Below are 18,084 nucleotides of genomic sequence, written 5' to 3'. Positions count from 1 at the left end.
GCTGTCTTTTCTCCATCATATATTTTTAGCTCCTTTGTCAAAGACAAGTTTGTTATAGTTGTGTGGCTTCATATCTGGGTCCTCTATTCTGTTCCACTGGTCTTCATGTCTGTTTTTGTGCCAGTACCATGCTGTTTTTATTGTTATTGCTTTGTAATATAGTTTGAAGTCAGGTATCATGATACCTTCAGCATTGTTCTTTTGACTGAGTATTGCCTTGGCTATTCGTGGCCTCTTGTGTTTCCATATAAATTTAATGGTAGATTTTTCAATCTCTTCAATGAATGTCATTGGAATTTTGATGGGAATTGCATTAAACATGTAGATTACTTTTGGGAGTATAGACATTTTTACTATGTTGATTCTACCAATCCATGAGCATGGGAGATCTCTCCACTTTCTATAGTCTTCCTCAGTCTCTTTCTTCAGAAGTTTATAGTTTTCCTTGTAGAGGTTGTTCATATCCTTTGTTAAGTTTTCACCTAGGTATTTGTTTTTTTTTTTTTGAGGCTATTGTAAATGGAATTGTTTTCGTATATTCCTTCTCAGTTTGCTCATTGTTATTGTATAGAAATGCTAATGATTTTTCTATGTTGATTTTATATCCTCCTACCATGCTATAGCTATTGATGGTGTCTAGGAGCTTTTGCGTAGAGATTTTTTGGGTCTTTAAGGTATAGGATCATATCATCTGCATATAGGGATATTTTGACAGTTTCTTTACCTATTTGTATTCCTTTTAATTCCTGCTTCTTGCCTAATTGCTCTGGCTAGGAATTCCAGTACTATGTTGAATAGGAGTGGAGATAGTGGGCATCCTTGTCTGGTTCCTGATTTTAGAGGGAATGGTTTCATTTTTTCACCATTAAGTATAATGCTGGCTGTAGGTTTGTCATATATAGCTTTTACAATATTGAGGTACTTTCCTTCTATTCCTAGTTTTCTTAGAGCTTTTATCATGAAATGGTCTTGGATTTAATCAAAGGATTTTTCTGCATCTTTTGAGATGAGCAAGTGGTTTTTGTTTGTTTTGTTAATGTGGTTTATTACATTTATTGATTTTCCTATGATGAACCACCTCTTCATTCCTGGGATGAAGCCTACTTGGTCGTGATGAGTGATCTTTTTGATGTGTTGTTGAATTTGGTTTGCCATTATTTTGTTGAGGATTTTTGCATGAATGTTCATTAAAGAGATTGGTGTATAGTTCTCCTTTTTGGAGGTGTCTTTGCCTGGTTTTGGAATAAGTGCAATACTGGCTTCATAAAATGTGTTAGGCAGTAAAACTATCATTTTTAGACATGGGTTTGGAGAATTTTGATTAGGTAGAGCACAGATAATTTTTAAAAGAATGAAATGATTTGCAATGGCATATAAATGAAATTCTGCATTACTAAAAATCCATAGAATATGTACTGCAAAGTGTTGGGAGCCATGAGCTGCATCTGACAAGGTCGTTGAGGCTTAGCAGGATACTGACAAAGTCATAGACAGCAGGTGCACCACGTCTCTTACTGAGTTTTTGAGGAAACATGGAGAGGCTCCCTTTGTCTGGAGAAGAGAAACATTAACCTGAAGGTATTTGTTTATGAAAGGTCAGGAACAGGGTGCATACCCTTGGCTACCAGGCTTGGGTTTTGTGTTTGTGAAACCAGGCAAAACTAGGTGTAAACAGGGAGGTCTGGGTTTTGTTAGTGAAACTTGGAGGGTCCAGGTTTCGTTTATGAAACCTGGGAAATTGGAGCAAGAACACTGTTTTTCAGGTGGAGGGCACTGTTTCGCAAGCATGGAAACTCTTCTTGCATTGTATAACTTCCTACTTTGTACTCTTTATAAGCCTGATGCAAAAACAAAAAAAAATTGCCAGTTGGTTATCAGCCTTCTGGTCCTCTGTATAAGTGTCTTGTCTGTTTACTCCTTTCCTGAGCCCTTTCGGGTCAAGAACTCTGTGATCTGGCAGCAAACAGTGAGTCCTATGTGCTCAAAACTTTGAAGGATGTTGTGTTTGCGTGAGTGAATCAGTTGGATCAGTGGTGATAGTTGTTGAATGTGGGTAAGGTTGTGTGGATATCAGTATGGACCATACTAGAATTGTGTACTTCAGTTTTGCCATGAATATAGAACTATTCTAATAAAATGTTAGTTTTATTAATTAATAAAAACAAGCTCTAATCCATATTTTAGTCAGCTGAGACATATTATTCTGTGAATCTCAGGGTTTAAACCTGATACTCTCCTGAATATTTGAACTTGAAACAGAATTCTGTGGAACAGGAAATAAGAAGTCAATGAACTGCAGGCAGAAAAACCACAATTCTGAGACAAATCATTTACTGATGCAACAGTATTGTTACTATATTTCATAGTAACAATACTATATTTCAATTACTCATTCTTTAAACCAAAGCAACATTTAGACCACTTTATCTCAGCGATCCCTTTTGCCTTCAAATTACTTCTCATATTTCATTGTGTAAAAGCAATGTTCAGGTAGCACAAGGAAGAATAAGCAAAGCAGGGACACTTTATCTCAAAGGAAGGATAGACACAAATAGAGACAGCTTTTGAGGTTGCATCATCAGAAATACATTGTTGTGGTCCCTTTAGAGTTTAGAGCTATATTAACCAGGCAGCAAAGTACTGCCTATTTTGTTCCAAACAATAGCTACGTTAAAACCTGGGGTCACTAAAGTTCTAAAGATTGTAAAAACAAACTATGCTGACCTCTATCTATTTTAATCAAGTGATGGTATAATCATTAACTTTTTGTGTTTATTTTCAATACCTCTGATTCAGAGCAGTCATCAAATGTTAAACCATAATGCACAGTTAGGAATGTTAGTGAACCAGGATGAACTGATTGCCTGACTTGAAGAGGGCAAGATGCAGGGGATGTGAGTTTCAGCCTCAGCTCCAATTATTGCAGTGTGTGTATCCCAGATTATTGTACTTAGGATGAGTTCGTCAATGTCTTTCATGAAGCCAGTGGAGATTTTGACAAGGATGGCACTCAAAAGGTAGATCAGTTCATTGAGTCATAACATTTAATATTGAGGTGAAACTCACATGCCATGCAATTAACCATGTTTTGTGCATATCTTAGTGGTATTAATTGTGTTTATAATATTGTACAATCACCTGCTCACATTTGTTTCAAAACATTTTCAATGTTCAATAGCAATATAACACATCCATTAAATGATCACTGCCCATTACTCTACCCCATCATTAGAAAACTTTCATTTGCTTTGTGTCCAGGTGGGCTTTTGTTTTATGGATAGTTTCTATATACTGGCTCACAGTGGATGTAATCTTTACTCTCTGACTTCTACTACTTAATAGATGGCTTGCGGGAGTCATCTATGTTGTGGCATTCATCAGTACTTTAATCATTTTATGGCTGATTGCTTTTCCAACACATATGCACTAACACATTCATAGATAAATTAATCCATTCATGGATGATCAAGTGTGGTATTTCTTCCTTGTGACTCTCATAAATTAAACAGCTATGAATGTTTGTCTCTAAGTTTCTTTTGGAGTATGTTTCCGTTTCTTGTGTGTAGTCCCAGGAATGGAATTTCTGAGGCATATGGTAACTTTATGGTCACCATTTTCAGAAACAGCTAAATTTCTCTGCAATATATTAGCCATTTTAGATAATATACAAGCAAAGTAGGAGGGTTTCTAAATTTCAAGAACATATCCCAAACTTGTATTTTACATTTTCTTTGGACATACTGAGGTTTGAAGTCAGAACTCTGTCACATAAGCCACACCTCCATTCCTTTTTGTTTTACATTACTTTTTACATAGAGCCTCACACACTTGCCTAGGACTGGCCTTGGACTCTAATCCTCCTACCAATACATCTCATGTAGCTATGATTACAGTTGTGAACCACCACATCTGGCTTGTTTCTTGAGAAGGGGTGGACAGTATGATGGTCTTTTCATTGTGATAGTTTTATAGGTTTTATTCTGAAAACTTAAGACCTTTCTCTGCAGTTGCATATGGAATTGAGGTATAGGTTTTCCATTTCTGCAAAAGAACCAATGGAATTTTATAGATGTAGCAGTGACTCTTCAGAATACTTTGGGAATATTGCCATCTTAGCAATATTAATTCTTCCAAACTTGGACATGGAAGAGTTTTCCATTTATTTAGCTGTTCTTTGTTTTTAATACTTAAAAACTTGCAGTGTATGAGTCTTTTACCTCTTAAGATATTTTATACTTTTCATTTCTATTGTAAATGTAAGTAATTCCTTGATTTTATTTTAAACTTATTCCTAGTTGTTGTACATGGAAATAACTGTATTTTGCATTGATCTTGGACCTTGAAATTGTATGGAAGTCTTTATTGGCTTTGATGTTGTGTGTGTGTGTGTGTGTGTGTGTGTGTGTGTGTGTGTGTGTGTATTACAGGATTTTCTGTATAAGAATCATGTTATCTTCAAAAGCACATACTCTTATGATTTCCTCTCACATTTGAATGACTTTTCCTTTTTTCTTGTCTAACTTTTATGGTTAAGTATTCTTGTGCTATGTTGTATAGCATTAGAAAAACTAGGCATCTTTTTTTCCTGCTGATTTTAAGAGAAGATTTTGTTCTTTCACAGTATAATATGATTTAATTTCATAATTTTCCTAAGTGTATTTTCTTATAGGGTAGTTTCCTTCTGCTCATAGTTTTCTGATTTTCCTGTGAAATGTGTTAAATTTTGTTAAATTCCTTTTCTGCATCTATTGTGATGATGATGTGGATTTTGGTCAATCTAATAATACACTATTGCATAATATACACATTATAAAAGTTGTTGTGTTAGTCTCCATCTCTAGAATACTGACAATCATTTCTCTCATTTTGAGAACAGCAGTGTCCTTTTATTATGAAAATTTAATCAGGTACTGCCAATTGAATGATTTGCAAATGGCAATATTTATTGGCACAATGGAGCAATCAAACCACAAAAAGGATGTGGAGGTACTTTAAATGCATCTTATTAAGAAAAGGAGACACCTGCAGTCTACAACTTCAGAATCTCAACTATGTAGCATTCAATCAAATTTGTTACATTTATATGATCTTGAGGATGTTCTGGCATATTTAGTAGAAAAATCCTCAATTATAGTAAAAATTCATAGTATTATCCCAATTTTATAAAGATACCTACTAAATTTCTTACAAATGTATGTGATACATATTATATATGAGTGTGTATCTATGCTACATGTAAAGTTACATATGTGCTTATACACACAAATATACTACCTTGAAGTGAGTATATGATAAAGTGGATTATTCTGGAAGATAGACTTACAAAGGCTAATGAGGGATGTCAGTTCTCATTTCCTTTATTTCAAGAGAAATTAAAAGGAAAAGAAAGACTAAAATAAGATGCATATTAGATTATCATTGTCTATTTTGTGAGATAAAATGAGGCTAATGACATCAGGGCAGCAGCACCAAATTTACATGTCATTATATTATATGGAAAAGAATTTTGTGAAAAGTAGAATAATAAAAGAACTGAGCAAGGCTTTTAGGGGCTTTGTACTCCTTTGTTCTTAAAAAATATTTCATTCTAACAGTATTATTACTCAGCCAAGTACATTATTAAGTATTCCCATATTATAATTGATTGTTTGACAGTTGAAGTTTCTAAGCATATATTTCTAAAAACATCACAGTTCTATGGCTCCTATTGCTATTCTGTTATTTCCTGTTCTTCTGTTACATTCTTTGTACTCCCTGTTGTCACCTCCACCCATACATACTTTACATGAATCTACAAAGCACCATTGATGTTCATATTTACCTTATGTAATTTTCTTGGTCAAAAAACACTTTTCTGAAATTCAAAATATTGTTCAATTTCATTTATTTATTACCCTGTTTGTAAGCACCACAGGCAATAAAATCTTCCTCTGTATGGGTTACCTCAATGTCACATGCATGATTTCACATCACCTGGATCCATGATTTTAGCTATTTATTTCTTTTCTATTGAAATATAAATTCTTTAAGAAAACTCTGTCTTTGTCCTCATGTTATCTATGGTGCCAGGTACAAAGAAGACAGAATCAACAAAGGAGTTTCCATAGTCAGTGTCTCAGCACACACATGCAGTTTTATATATCTAATATTCATGCCCAGAGATCGTGAGTGGGTGAAGAGAAAGATTTTCTGTTATCATGGTAGTGTATCCTGCCATACCACAATGTTTTAGTGACTTGATGGTGTTTGGGCAAGTACCAGGGTCCAATAGCTTCTTAAAAATGACCTGCCTTTCTTCTTTCCATTTTCTCTACTTCTGAGGCAGCTCAGATGTCATTTATGCTGTTAGAATGCTGCTTAGATGGGTCTGATATTAAGGTCCTTCATCCATTTTAAGTTGAAACTAATACAGGGTGATAAACATTGATCTAGTTTCAGTTTCTTGCAGACAGAAAACCACTTTTCCCAGCAACATATGTTGAAGAGGCTGTCTTTTCTCCATCGTATATTTTTGGAAACATTGTCAAAAATAAGGTGAGTGTAGTTGTGTAGATTCATATCTGGGCCCTCTATTCTATTCCACTGGTCATCATGCCTGTTTTTGTGTCAGTACCATGCTGTTTTTACTGCTACAGGTTTGTAATATAGTTTGCAGAGAGGTATTGTGATACCTCCAGCATTGCTCTTTTTGCTGAGTATTGCCTTAGCTATTCGCAGTCTATTGTGTTTCCAAATGAACTTTAGGGTAGATTTTACAATCTCTGTGATGAAAGACATTGGGATTTTTGATGGAAATTGCATTAAACATGTAGATTGCTTTCAGTAGTATAGCTATTTTCACTATGTTGATTCTACCAATCCATGAGCACAGGAGATCTTTCCATCTTCTGTAGTCTTCTTCGATCTCTTTCTTCAGGGGTTTGTAGTTCTCCTGTAGAGGTCATTCACATCCTTTTTATTTGATGTTTTTTGAGGCTATTGTGAATGGAATTGTTTCCATATATTCTTTCTCAATTTGTTCATTGGTGTACAGCAAAGCTAACGATTTTTGTAAGTTGATTTTGTATCCTGCCACCTCGCTATAGCTGTATATGGTGTCTAGGAGTTTTTGGGTAGAGTTTTTTTGGTCTTTAAGGTATAGGATCATATTATCTGCAAATAGGGATATTTTGTATTCCTTTTATTTCTACTTCTTTCCTAATTTCTCTGGCTAGGAATTCCAGTACTATGTTGAATAGGAGTGGGGAAAGTGGACACCCTTGTCTCATTCCTGATTTTAGGGGAAATGGTTTCAGTTTTTCACCATTAAGTATGATGTTGGCTGTAGGTTTGTCATTTATAGCCTTTACAATGTTGAGGTACATTCCTTCTATTCCTAGTTTTCTTAGAGCTTTTATCATGAAGTGGTGTTGGATCTTGTTGAAGGCTTTTTCTGTATCTATTGAGATGATCAAGTGGTTTTGTGTTTGTTTCTATTAATTTGCTGTATTACATTTGTAGATTTGCATATGTCGAACCAACCTTGCATCCCTGGATGAAGCTGACTTGGTCGTGGTAGATGATCTTTCTGATGTGTTGGATTCAGTTTGCCATTATTTTATTGAGGATTTTTGCATCAATGTTCATTAAGGAAATTGGCCTATAGTTTTCCTTTTTGGAGGTGTCTTTGTCTGATTTTCAGATGAGAGTAATGTTGGCTTCATAAAATGAGTTAGGTAGTGTTCCTACCCTTTCTATTTCATGGAACATATTAAGGAGGGTTGGTATTAGTTCTTCCTTAAACATCTGATCAAAATCAGCAGTGAATCCATCAGGTCCTGTACTTTTCTCTTTTAGGATACTCCTGATTGCTGCTTCAGTTTCTTTTTGGGTTGTAGATCTATTCAGGTGATTAATATCCCCTTGGTTCAGTTTTGGATGGTCATATCTAGAAATTTGTCCATTTCTTCAAGATTTTCAAATTTATTAGAACATAGATTCTCAAAGTAGTCTCTGATGATTTCTGTGATGTTTGCTGTTATCTTCTGGTTTGCATTTCTGATTTTACTGACTTGGGTTTTTTCTCTCCTCATTTTAGTCAGGTTTGCCAGGGGTCTGTCAAGCTTGCTTATTTTTTCAAAGAACTAGGTTTTTGCTTCATTGATTCTTTTTATGGTTCTTTTTGTTTCTATTTCATTAATTTTGGCCACTATTTTTATTATTTCTCTCCTTCTACTTGTTTTGGGGTTTTCTTGTTCTTGTTTTTCTAGGAGTTTAAGAGGTAACCTTAGGTAATTGATTTGAGATCTTTCAGTACTTTTAATATATGCACCATGCTTATAAACTTTCCTCTTAGGAGTGCCTTGCTGGGTCCCATATATTCCAGTAAGTCATGTTTTCATGTTCATTAACTGCCAGGAAACTTAATTTCTTCTTTTACATCATAAATGACCTATTGATCATTGAGCAATAAGTTGTTCAGATTCCAGTTGTTTGCATGTTTTTTACTGTTGTTTTTAATCCATTGTGTCAAGGTGTGTTTTGATGGTGGAATCAAATCCGTTAACATTCAGTGTTAGTAATGATAGGTATGTGGTGATTCCTGTCATTTAGTTGTCTTTGTTCTTTAAGGGTTTGATTTGGTGCAGCTGAATCAATGTTACTCTCTACTTTCTTGCCTTTTCTTCTCCTGTGGTTTGGTAATGCCTGCCCTTTCATGGTTTTTGTTGCTTTCACTCTCTGTGTGCAGAGTTTCTTGATGAATCTTTTGTAGTGGTGGCTTGATGGTCATACATTGTTTTAGTTTCTGCTTATCATGGAATACATTTATTTTTCCATCTATTTTGAATGATAATTTTGCTGGGTAGAGTATCCTAGGGTTGAAGTTATTTTCATTCAGTGTATGGAATACCTCACTCCATGCTTTTCTTGCTTTTAACTTTTCCTTTGAGAAATCTGCTGTAATTTTGATGGGTTTATCTGTGTATGTTATTTGTTTTTCCTCTTTCTTACAGCCTTCAACATTCTTTCTCTATTCTCTGTGCTTGTTGTTTTAGTGATAACATATCATGGGGTAGTTCTATTTTGGTCATGTCTGTTTGGTGTCTTGGAGGCTTTCTGAATCTGATTGGGCATAGTTTTCTCCAGATTTGGGAAAATTTCTGTTATTATTTTGTTATATTACAAATTCCTTTTGTTTGCACCTCTTCTCCTTCTTCAATGCCCATAATTCTCAGGTTTGTCTTTTGATGGAGTTGTTGAATTTTTGCATATTCCTCTCACAGGTCTTGAGTTGTCTGACTAGTAGTTCTTCAGTTATTACTTTAGTTTCCATTTTATCTTCAAGTTCTGAGATTCTGTCTTCTGCTTGTTCTAGTCTGCTGGAGTGGCCTTCTATTTTGTTTTGTATTTCTGTTTCATTCTTTTTTCTAAAGTTTTCCATATCATGGGTCACTTCTTCTCTGACATTGTCAATTTTCTTCATTAATTCATTTATTTATTTGTGGTATTTTTTGTTTCACTTTGGTGTTTATTTAGGGCTCCTATGATTTCATTTATTTGTTTTTGTGTTTTCTCATATTCTTTTTGTTGTTGTTGTCTTGGAATTTCTGGAGTGCCTCTTGTACATTTGGGTTGACCTTGTCTAGTAACATCTTTATGAGATTCTCATTGATTACTTGCAGAATTTCTTATTTCAGGGTGTTCTTGTGGGCTTCATTGTTCTGGCTAAAATTTCAAGTATTATTTTGAAAAAGAGAGGTCACCTATGTTTTATCCCCAATTTTAGAGGAAATGCATTTATTTTTCTCTCCATGGTATGATACTAGCTTTAGCTTGGTTGAATATAGCCTTTTATGTTGATTTATTATCCTCCTGAACTTAGTTTTTAAGGGTTTTATCATGACCGGATGTTGAAAGATGAAAGATTTTTCTGTGTTTATCAAGTTGATAATGTGATTTTTGCTCTCAATTCTATTTACTTATTGCATTAAATTTATTGTTTTGCATATTTTGAACTTTTCTGTAATCTCTGGGATGAAAGCAACTTGACCTTGTCATATGATATTTTTAATGAATTGTTGAAATCTATTTGAACATATTTCACTGGGAATTTTATCATCTACAAACATCAAGTATATTGTTGTATTGTTTTGGTGCTGTCCTTATTAGCTGAATGCCATGTGATATGAATGTTGAATGTTAATATGTCAGTACTCATGCATCAACTGTATCTAATGAACCACTCTGGTGAGGGCTGCTGATTATAGGAGAGACTGTGTGGGTGTGGGAACATTCATATTGGAACTGTGTAGTTCACATAAGGTTTGTCTGTGAACTTCAACATTCTTGAAAATATAATTTCTATTATTTATTAAGAAATGAGTTCAAATTCCCAACTATATACAAGATGAGGTTTGCATTACGCTGCAAATATCAAAGGATTAATGTTGAAATCCTCCAAAGTATTTGGACTGAGATTAGAGTTTGGTGTAGTGATAAGTGAGAGGAAAGCAAACTGCAGGTTGGAGAACCAGGATTTTGAGAGAAGGCTTCATACTGATGCACTGGTGACAGTTTATTTCAGTGTGCAACCAAGTGCCATTCCTTAAAAAAAAAAAGGTTTAGACTTCTTGATCTAAAATATCCCTTTTACATTTAAAATATCTCTTATTTGTCAGTGTATGAAAGGAAAGATCCAAGCAAGAGACTCATTTCAGTATAAGGAAGGAAAAGCAGAACAAGACAACATATAGCACAAGGAATTAAAAAGACGGTACTCAGTGGAGAAAGGTACTGAAATTGCACTTTCAAAAACAAGCCAATGTGGTACTGTGGTACTTTTGGAGCTTAGAGCTATATGGGTCAGTATAAATTACTGCAGTTTTGTTCAGGATAATGGACTCATAAAGACTTGGGATCACTCTAGTTCTAAAGGTTGTAAAAACAAACTTTTCTAACCTTTATTTAAATTAAGTGGTGATGCAATTATTAACCAAATTCATGCTTATTTTGAAAGTAACTGATTAAGAACAATCAACCAGTACTGAACCATAGTACACAACCAGAAAATGTTAGTGAACCCATTAAAACTGAAAATCTTCCTTGCAGGGAATGTGAGTTACAGCCTCAGGTCTAACAACTGTGGTCTTTGTGATGTTTGTTTTTTAGTTTCTAAAATTGCTTGTTTATTCATACATCTTTTTGTTGTTGTTTAATGTAATGGTTGAATACGACATTGTCAGTGCCTTTGAAATTATTAAAAACTTGAAATATAATTTTGACTATGTAAGGATTTAATTATGAAGATGGCATCAATGCTGGCAAAAATTGATTTTTGTGTCACATTTAAGCCTCACTGTATATTAGCATCATTTCTGTTTGTTTGCTATTCTACTAAATATATATTTTATCCAGGCACATAAATAAATACCCATATACAAAATTATTGCTAAATTACCAACTGGCATCCTTTCATATTTTATTTAATTTTTAAATTTTTATTTATTTACATATTTTTCATTTTTTATTGCTGTGTTGGATGGTGGTTCATTATTTCATTTAGAAAAGTTCTTATAACATATCACATATATTATGCTTGAATGCACTCCCTACACTATTCTCCTTCATTTCCTTTTGCCCCATTCCTTGAGTAGTTTCAACATATATCATTTTTCCATTATATACTTATGTACACAGTATATGCATTGTTCTTAGCCAAGTAATGAATCTCTAAGTTCCAGTTTTCAGTCCCAATATAAGAAAAAGGGAAGAGAACATGGTATTTTTATCTCTGTCATTGGGTCAAAGTTCACTACAAAGAGACTTTGACAGAGACTAAAGTGCATCTAGTTGAATGCTCAGTTAGGTATTAACAACTCACAGGTGAACTGGCAAAGGGTATATGAACATTTGGGTTTTGAGCTTGCATGCATTTTAGCAACAAGAGGAGGCCTCAATGGATCCAGGGTTAGTCTTAGTGTTCAGTGTGTTCTGTCTCTTTCTCCTTTCACTATGGAGACAGAGATCTGGAAGAGACAAACTCCCTCCTGGACCCACTCCTCTCCCAATTATTGGAAATATCCTGCAGATAAATCTTAAGGACATGAGAAAATCCTTAACCAATGTAAGTATGCCTTTTTATCCTCCAGAGGCTTGCAATTCAGAGTAAATTGATTCCTTATTTTAAATAAAATGTATTGTCTAAGGTACATATAGATGATGGTGAAACTAAATACTCCCTGTAAGTTTGGTGTACTTGTTACTTTTACCAGTTTGTCACAGATGAAATTATGGAATGAAATAGCACATTTTCTGATTAGAGAAATATTTAGCAACTTGTGCAGGAAAATCAGAACTATAAGATGACACAAATTGTGAATGCTTCTTCTCCTCTTTGTCTTATATACATTCACTAAGTCATGCAACATTTTAGCCATGCATTTTTGTTCAGAATTTCCATGAAAGCTGAATTTCTCTAAAGAAATTCAGTATGTTCTCAATTAAACAGTTATGATCTGGAACAGCATAAGCAATAGAAAAGAAAACAGTAAGTTAACACCTGATTGTGATCTTAATCCATTTTGATTGTGAAAATATCATGTATCTGGGGCCCAGAATGCTACAGGGTAGAAGAATCTATTCCACTGATGAGGAGCTGTCTCTTCAGTGCCAAATCTCTGAGTCTGTAATACCAGTAGACCCTAAACCCAACATAAGAATACAGCTTTCTTTTCTTCATCTCTGTGCCATTGAGTCAGGACCTACATTGGAAGTTATTTAAAGGTTACACTGAAACACCTATATGTATATTGATTTAAAGGTAGTTTTGTGATGAGATAATTCCTTCTGCACCTATCCAGTAGTTTATATAGAAAGGTTCACATTAAAGTGTTTTATTCATTAGTCATGGCACACTGTAAATAATTTTAAAATTCTCTGACCTCATTTTTTTCTTTGAAAAATAGTCCCAAAACACATTATGACTGTTTTGGTGTTAGGTTTATTTGCAATCTGTGTATCAATTTCATGGGCCACTGTATAGCATATGATAGGGCATACAAAAGTGATGGCTATCACATAAAGTTCACAAATGTTTGAAGGTGTGCTGATAAATGTAAAAAATAGAACTGTAACATCTGTTTGAATAAGGCACAATATATGCACCAAATGTGAATTCTTTTAGTAAATTTTCAATTCTCACCTACTTCTAGCTCTCAAAAGTCTATGGCCCTGTGTTCACTGTGTATTTGGGAAAGAAACCCACTGTGGTGCTGCATGGATATGAGGCTGTAAAGGAAGCTTTGGTTGATTATGGGGAGGAGTTTTCTGGAAGAGGCAAATCACCAATGCCTGAAAAAATTACCAAAGGCCTTGGTAAGTTTGCAAGTGTGCAATGGTCATGGAGATGAGGAGGATGGAAAGCAAAGACTTGAAAAGGTGTCAGGCAGAGCTTGGTCATCTCTGTGGTAGAAAGCCAAAACACCTTATTCCTTGCCTGGCATCTCCCTCTTACTTTATGATCTCCTCATTTTAGGACTTATTTTCAGCAATGGAAAGTACTGGAAAGAGACGAGACGCTTCTCCCTCATGACTTTGAGAAATTTTGGAATGGGGAAGAGGAGCATTGAGGACCGAGTTCAAGAAGAAGCCCGCTGCCTTGTGGAGGAGTTGAGAAAAACAAATGGTGGGTGTCCTTTCATGTCATGATCTGAATAGACTGCTTTTTTCTCTAATGTGGTCCTTGGGTTTATTGCAGAGGTGACTTGAGCTTTCAATTTGCATCCTGACTATGAGCTCATGGGGAGGAGGGAAGATTTGAAGTAGAGATACTACACACTGTTTAATATCCATGCTGTATTTGTGCAGACATGACTGTGCCTCCAGTGGGGGTATAACATTCTTTTAATTTCACACTGTTGCTAAATTTCTTTCTTTTTGTTCAAATAAAAGCTTGAATATAAGTTTTAAGTTTACTTTCTGAAGGGTAGTGAGTTGTGTTTTCCTTATCATAAATGTGGTTCACCTATTAATAATCATTTCACCAGAGAATAGGTGGTTATAGAGGCAGTGACTCCAACACACACTTACATGGCAGTTTCTAAGAGATATATGCTCTCACTGAATGAACAATGGCTGCATGACTGTTTTCACAGACACCTTTCATATTTTCTTCCAGGTTCATAAATATAATAGAAATGGTATTCTGTACTGTTTTTTATTTGTTTGTTTGTTTAGCTGTATCTTTCTCTCTCTCTCTCTCTCTTTTGTTTTTGTTTTTCTTTTTTTTTGGGCAGCTCTTGGTTAGCTCAGGGTCTTACCACTTGAAGCAATGGGCCAGCTCTTTTTAGCTGTATCTTACATTTCTCTTCAATTATCGTTCTCTAAACTCATCACATTTAGCATTAATTATTTCTTATTTCCCAATAGTTCAGAGGTTGATCTATATGTCTTAGATTAATATATACTATAGTATAAATCTACAAAATAGAGAAACTGTAATTTATAAATTGATTCATTTACCTAGATTTCAACTATTAATGGTAACTCTAATCTGGTCTTTCCTAAATGTGACCTGACTTTAGATTCAGAGTTGCCTATCTGACCTGTATATTTCAATTGGATTAGAAATTTATGAAAATTATTTTTCTCCTACTGGCAATTCAATTTACAGAAGTGTTTGAAAAAATGAACCTAGTTATCAGCTTAGACAATTATAATTTTTTTATTTGTTACTATTGTTGGTATCTGGAATTTGAACACAGGGTGTTACACATGGGAGGCAAAGGCTCTAACACCCTAGGCATGCCCCCAGTCTTTACAGCTTGAATTCTAAATGACCTATTTTTAAATTCTTCTTTGCAAATCAATTGAAAAGATTCAAATCCTTTATTTCCTTTGACTCATACACACACCCACACACACACATACACACAAGCATACACAATCACCAAAGCTTCCAATTCCATGATGAAAATAAAACTTTTTCTATTTTTCCCTTCTTCATTGTTGTGCTTGGTGGGGATACACTGTGACATTTACACAGTTTCTTACAATGTATTAAATACATCATACTTGAATTCACCTCCTCTCCAGGTCTCCTTTTTCTCCCCCTCCACTAATTCTAAAACTTTAGATTCCATAATGGTTAAAAGAAACTGATACACAACAGATTTTTCATTCTTCAAAAGTCCTTCATATTTATCCAGAATACTTTCAATTCAAGGTAACTTTAGGTTAGTCAGATGTTTATTTCAGACTTATTTGGTTGAAAAGTTCATGGACCATTTTATTATAGCAATTTTGTCATATAAATTACCAACAAAAATGAAAAAAAATTCTTCAGTTTTGTCACCTGTAAAGTAATAGATTTTCCATAAGAGATGAACAAAAAATTTAAATTATTAAGACATACCATTCTGTTCATGGCTAAGTATGGTTCTTTTTTAGTACTATTGTTTAAACTCAAGGCTTCACACTCGCTAGGCAGGTGCTCTACCACTTGAGCTATGCCTCTAGTATTTCAGGCTTAATATGACAATATCACAGTATTCACAAAATAACTTAGTCTATATGGGTTAATATGAAGTTTAAGTGGAGTCAATGGACATTCACTTCTTTGACATTGTGGACATTCACTTCCAAAGAAAGGAAATTCCATTTTTCTTTTTTTATAGATAAAAATCGGAAATAATCAGACCACACTTATTAGTTTACTATATGTTTGCCTTATATGTGATAATATTTGAAATTTTAAATTCTCAATTTATTTTAGTGATAAATATATTGTACTTACTGTTTGATATATAACTCAAGTACACATTTTGCATTTTTTTCTCTAGAAATGTGAACTTACCAACAGTGTCTCAATTCCTTTCCTCTATTAGAAAACACACTATTCATTCACCTATTCCTTTCATAAAAAACAAGTTTCTGGCTCCACCTTTCAATTCAGAACAACCCTCTCCCAACATCTAGACAAGTATGAGTCTGCTCCAAGACTTTTTATTAGGTGAAAATGTTTTTTCTTTTCTTCCACAATAGCAGAGAGCTGGGATTGAAAGTTTGGAAGTAAATGCAGTGGATGTGAACTGAGTATATTAAACTCTACTATTTAGCTATATTTTGATGGCCAACTCAGATTTAAGGTAAACATGATGTGTTGATTGAATACAAGCTGAGTATTTTGCTGTTAGGGGAATGTGTAAGAAATGTAGTGCCTAAATTTCTTAAAGAATTCTACTGTTAATAATGAAAGCATGCTTTATGTGCATTTTAGTAGTATGTAAATTGTTTTATTTTCCAATTCTACAGGTTCACCCTGTGATCCCACCTTTATCCTGGGCTGTGCTCCCTGCAATGTGATCTGTTCCATTATCTTCCATAATCGCTTTCACTATGATGATCAGAATTTTCTTGTCATTATGAAAAGATTAAATGAAAACATCAGGATATTGGGCTCCTCATGGATGCAGGTATGGCCAAAACCCTTCCCTCCTAACAAATCTAAGGTCTTTTTGGTACAAAATTTTATATACAAAATTCTGTATCGACAAAGTGAAGAAGTGAATGTTTAGACATCACAGGAAAAGAAGGGCCCAGATATTTAACTGGCTTTCAATCTCTTAGCTATCTGTTCATGGTTTCCCCTTTAATTCCTATGTGCTTTTGGTACCTGTCTAAAGGTGTTTATTTCACACAAAGAGTATTCAGGAACATTTTTCACAAAGCTTGTCTCTCAATCAACACTTACAGACTTCTTCATCACATGACTTTTCAGAGATATTTTAATTTGTGAAGACAATATCTTCTAGGAAAAAATGAATGTTGCTAGGAATCACTGAGTAGGGTGGGACTTTTGATCTTCAGTTAGCATTTTAGCAGAGAATATTGCCCAGTTAGGAAATATTTATAGTGTATGAATCATAAAAAGGCATAACTTTCCTTGTTCTGAATTGGCATATTCTCAACACTTCCTAAATAATACTTGTGTGATAAGAAAGAATTCATTGAACTATTCTGGGACACAAATGTGCTTTAAGACATCTTTGAGCACCTCCTATTTCCATCACACTCATTCTGTGTTATATCTGAAACTGACTCATGGAAATAAAAATAGCAAGGACTACAGCTGGACACAATAGCACACATCTTAGAATTGTGGATGTAGAGGCAGAAGCATTATAAGTTCCAGGCCAGCATAATCTCAGGAAAGCTTGGGCTTCATAACAAGACCATGCCTCAAACAAACAAAAAACCATACATACATACATTCAAACAAAAATTAGGGATAGCTTTATACTCTAGATAAGGTTATTCCAGGTCCTTAACCTCTGTTGTCATCTACCAGTTATAGTTCACATCTTCTTACCTCTAAACTTTGAAGGAAAGTATAGAAATTAATTTCTTCATTAATTTTTTGAGTAAGTTACTCTTTTCATTTGTAGATATGCAGATTTTTTCCTGGTTTCATTAATTACTTCCCAGGAAGTCATAATAGACTGCTTAAAAATATTTCTGAAATGAGAACTTATGTCTTGGAGAAAATAAAAGAGCACCAAGCATCACTGGACATTAACAATCCTCGGGACTTTATTGATTGTTTCCTGATAAAAATGGAGGAGGTAAGATGTTAACATCGCTTAGTTATTTGAATGTTTCAACACCTCATGGTTTACCAAATAGTTCTGTACATGCTAGGGTTGTTTAAATGGTCAGGACAGTTTTGTTTGACAAACACACCAGATGAATTTTGTGTACATGAATCTCTACTAAGCATCATGGAAGAAATTAAATTGTGCAATAATTAGAAGCTTTTGACCCTTTCCTTCAGTAAAAAATATCTAAGCCAGTAATGGTGACAAACACTTTCACTTCTAGCATTTTTGAGACTGAGGAAAGAGGACTGTCAGTTTTAGGTCAATCTGGTTACATAATGAAATCTTGTCTCAAAAGTTAAACAGACAAGTAACAAAACATAATCATCATCATCGTCGTCATCATCATTATACTGGTCATGTAGCTGAGAAGAAACAGAATGTACAAAGTAGTTATTGTGAAGTGAATTTCCAAACCAGTGTGAAAAAAAGAAAATAGGCCCGATATGAA

At 34.4% G+C, this 18,084-nt stretch overlaps 1 protein-coding gene across 3 annotated transcripts in view; it reads left to right on the top strand.

Moving 5' to 3' along the window:
- Nucleotides 1–1,771: 1,771 nt before the first annotated feature.
- LOC109678430 (cytochrome P450 2C9-like) overlaps nucleotides 1,772–18,084 on the top strand; it is a 28,778-nt gene continuing 12,465 nt past the window's right edge. The window contains exons 1-6 of one of the 3 annotated variants that reach the window (XM_074078704.1): nucleotides 1,772–1,966; nucleotides 6,439–6,534; nucleotides 13,191–13,353; nucleotides 13,514–13,663; nucleotides 16,291–16,451; nucleotides 17,424–17,600. In XM_074078704.1, the coding sequence (XP_073934805.1) occupies nucleotides 1,787–1,966; nucleotides 6,439–6,534; nucleotides 13,191–13,353; nucleotides 13,514–13,663; nucleotides 16,291–16,451; nucleotides 17,424–17,600 (927 nt within the window). In that variant the 5' untranslated portion in view covers nucleotides 1,772–1,786. Of the gene's footprint in view, nucleotides 1,967–6,432; nucleotides 6,535–11,889; nucleotides 12,104–13,190; nucleotides 13,354–13,513; nucleotides 13,664–16,290; nucleotides 16,452–17,423; nucleotides 17,601–18,084 lie in introns of those variants that run through there. The other 2 variants (XM_074078702.1, XM_020153981.2) reach the window with 2 other exon arrangements.

The sequence above is a fragment of the Castor canadensis genome, chromosome 7, assembly GCF_047511655.1.
Source record: "Castor canadensis chromosome 7, mCasCan1.hap1v2, whole genome shotgun sequence".
NCBI lineage: Eukaryota > Metazoa > Chordata > Mammalia > Rodentia > Castoridae > Castor > Castor canadensis.
This window is presented reverse-complemented; position numbering and strand designations above follow the sequence as displayed.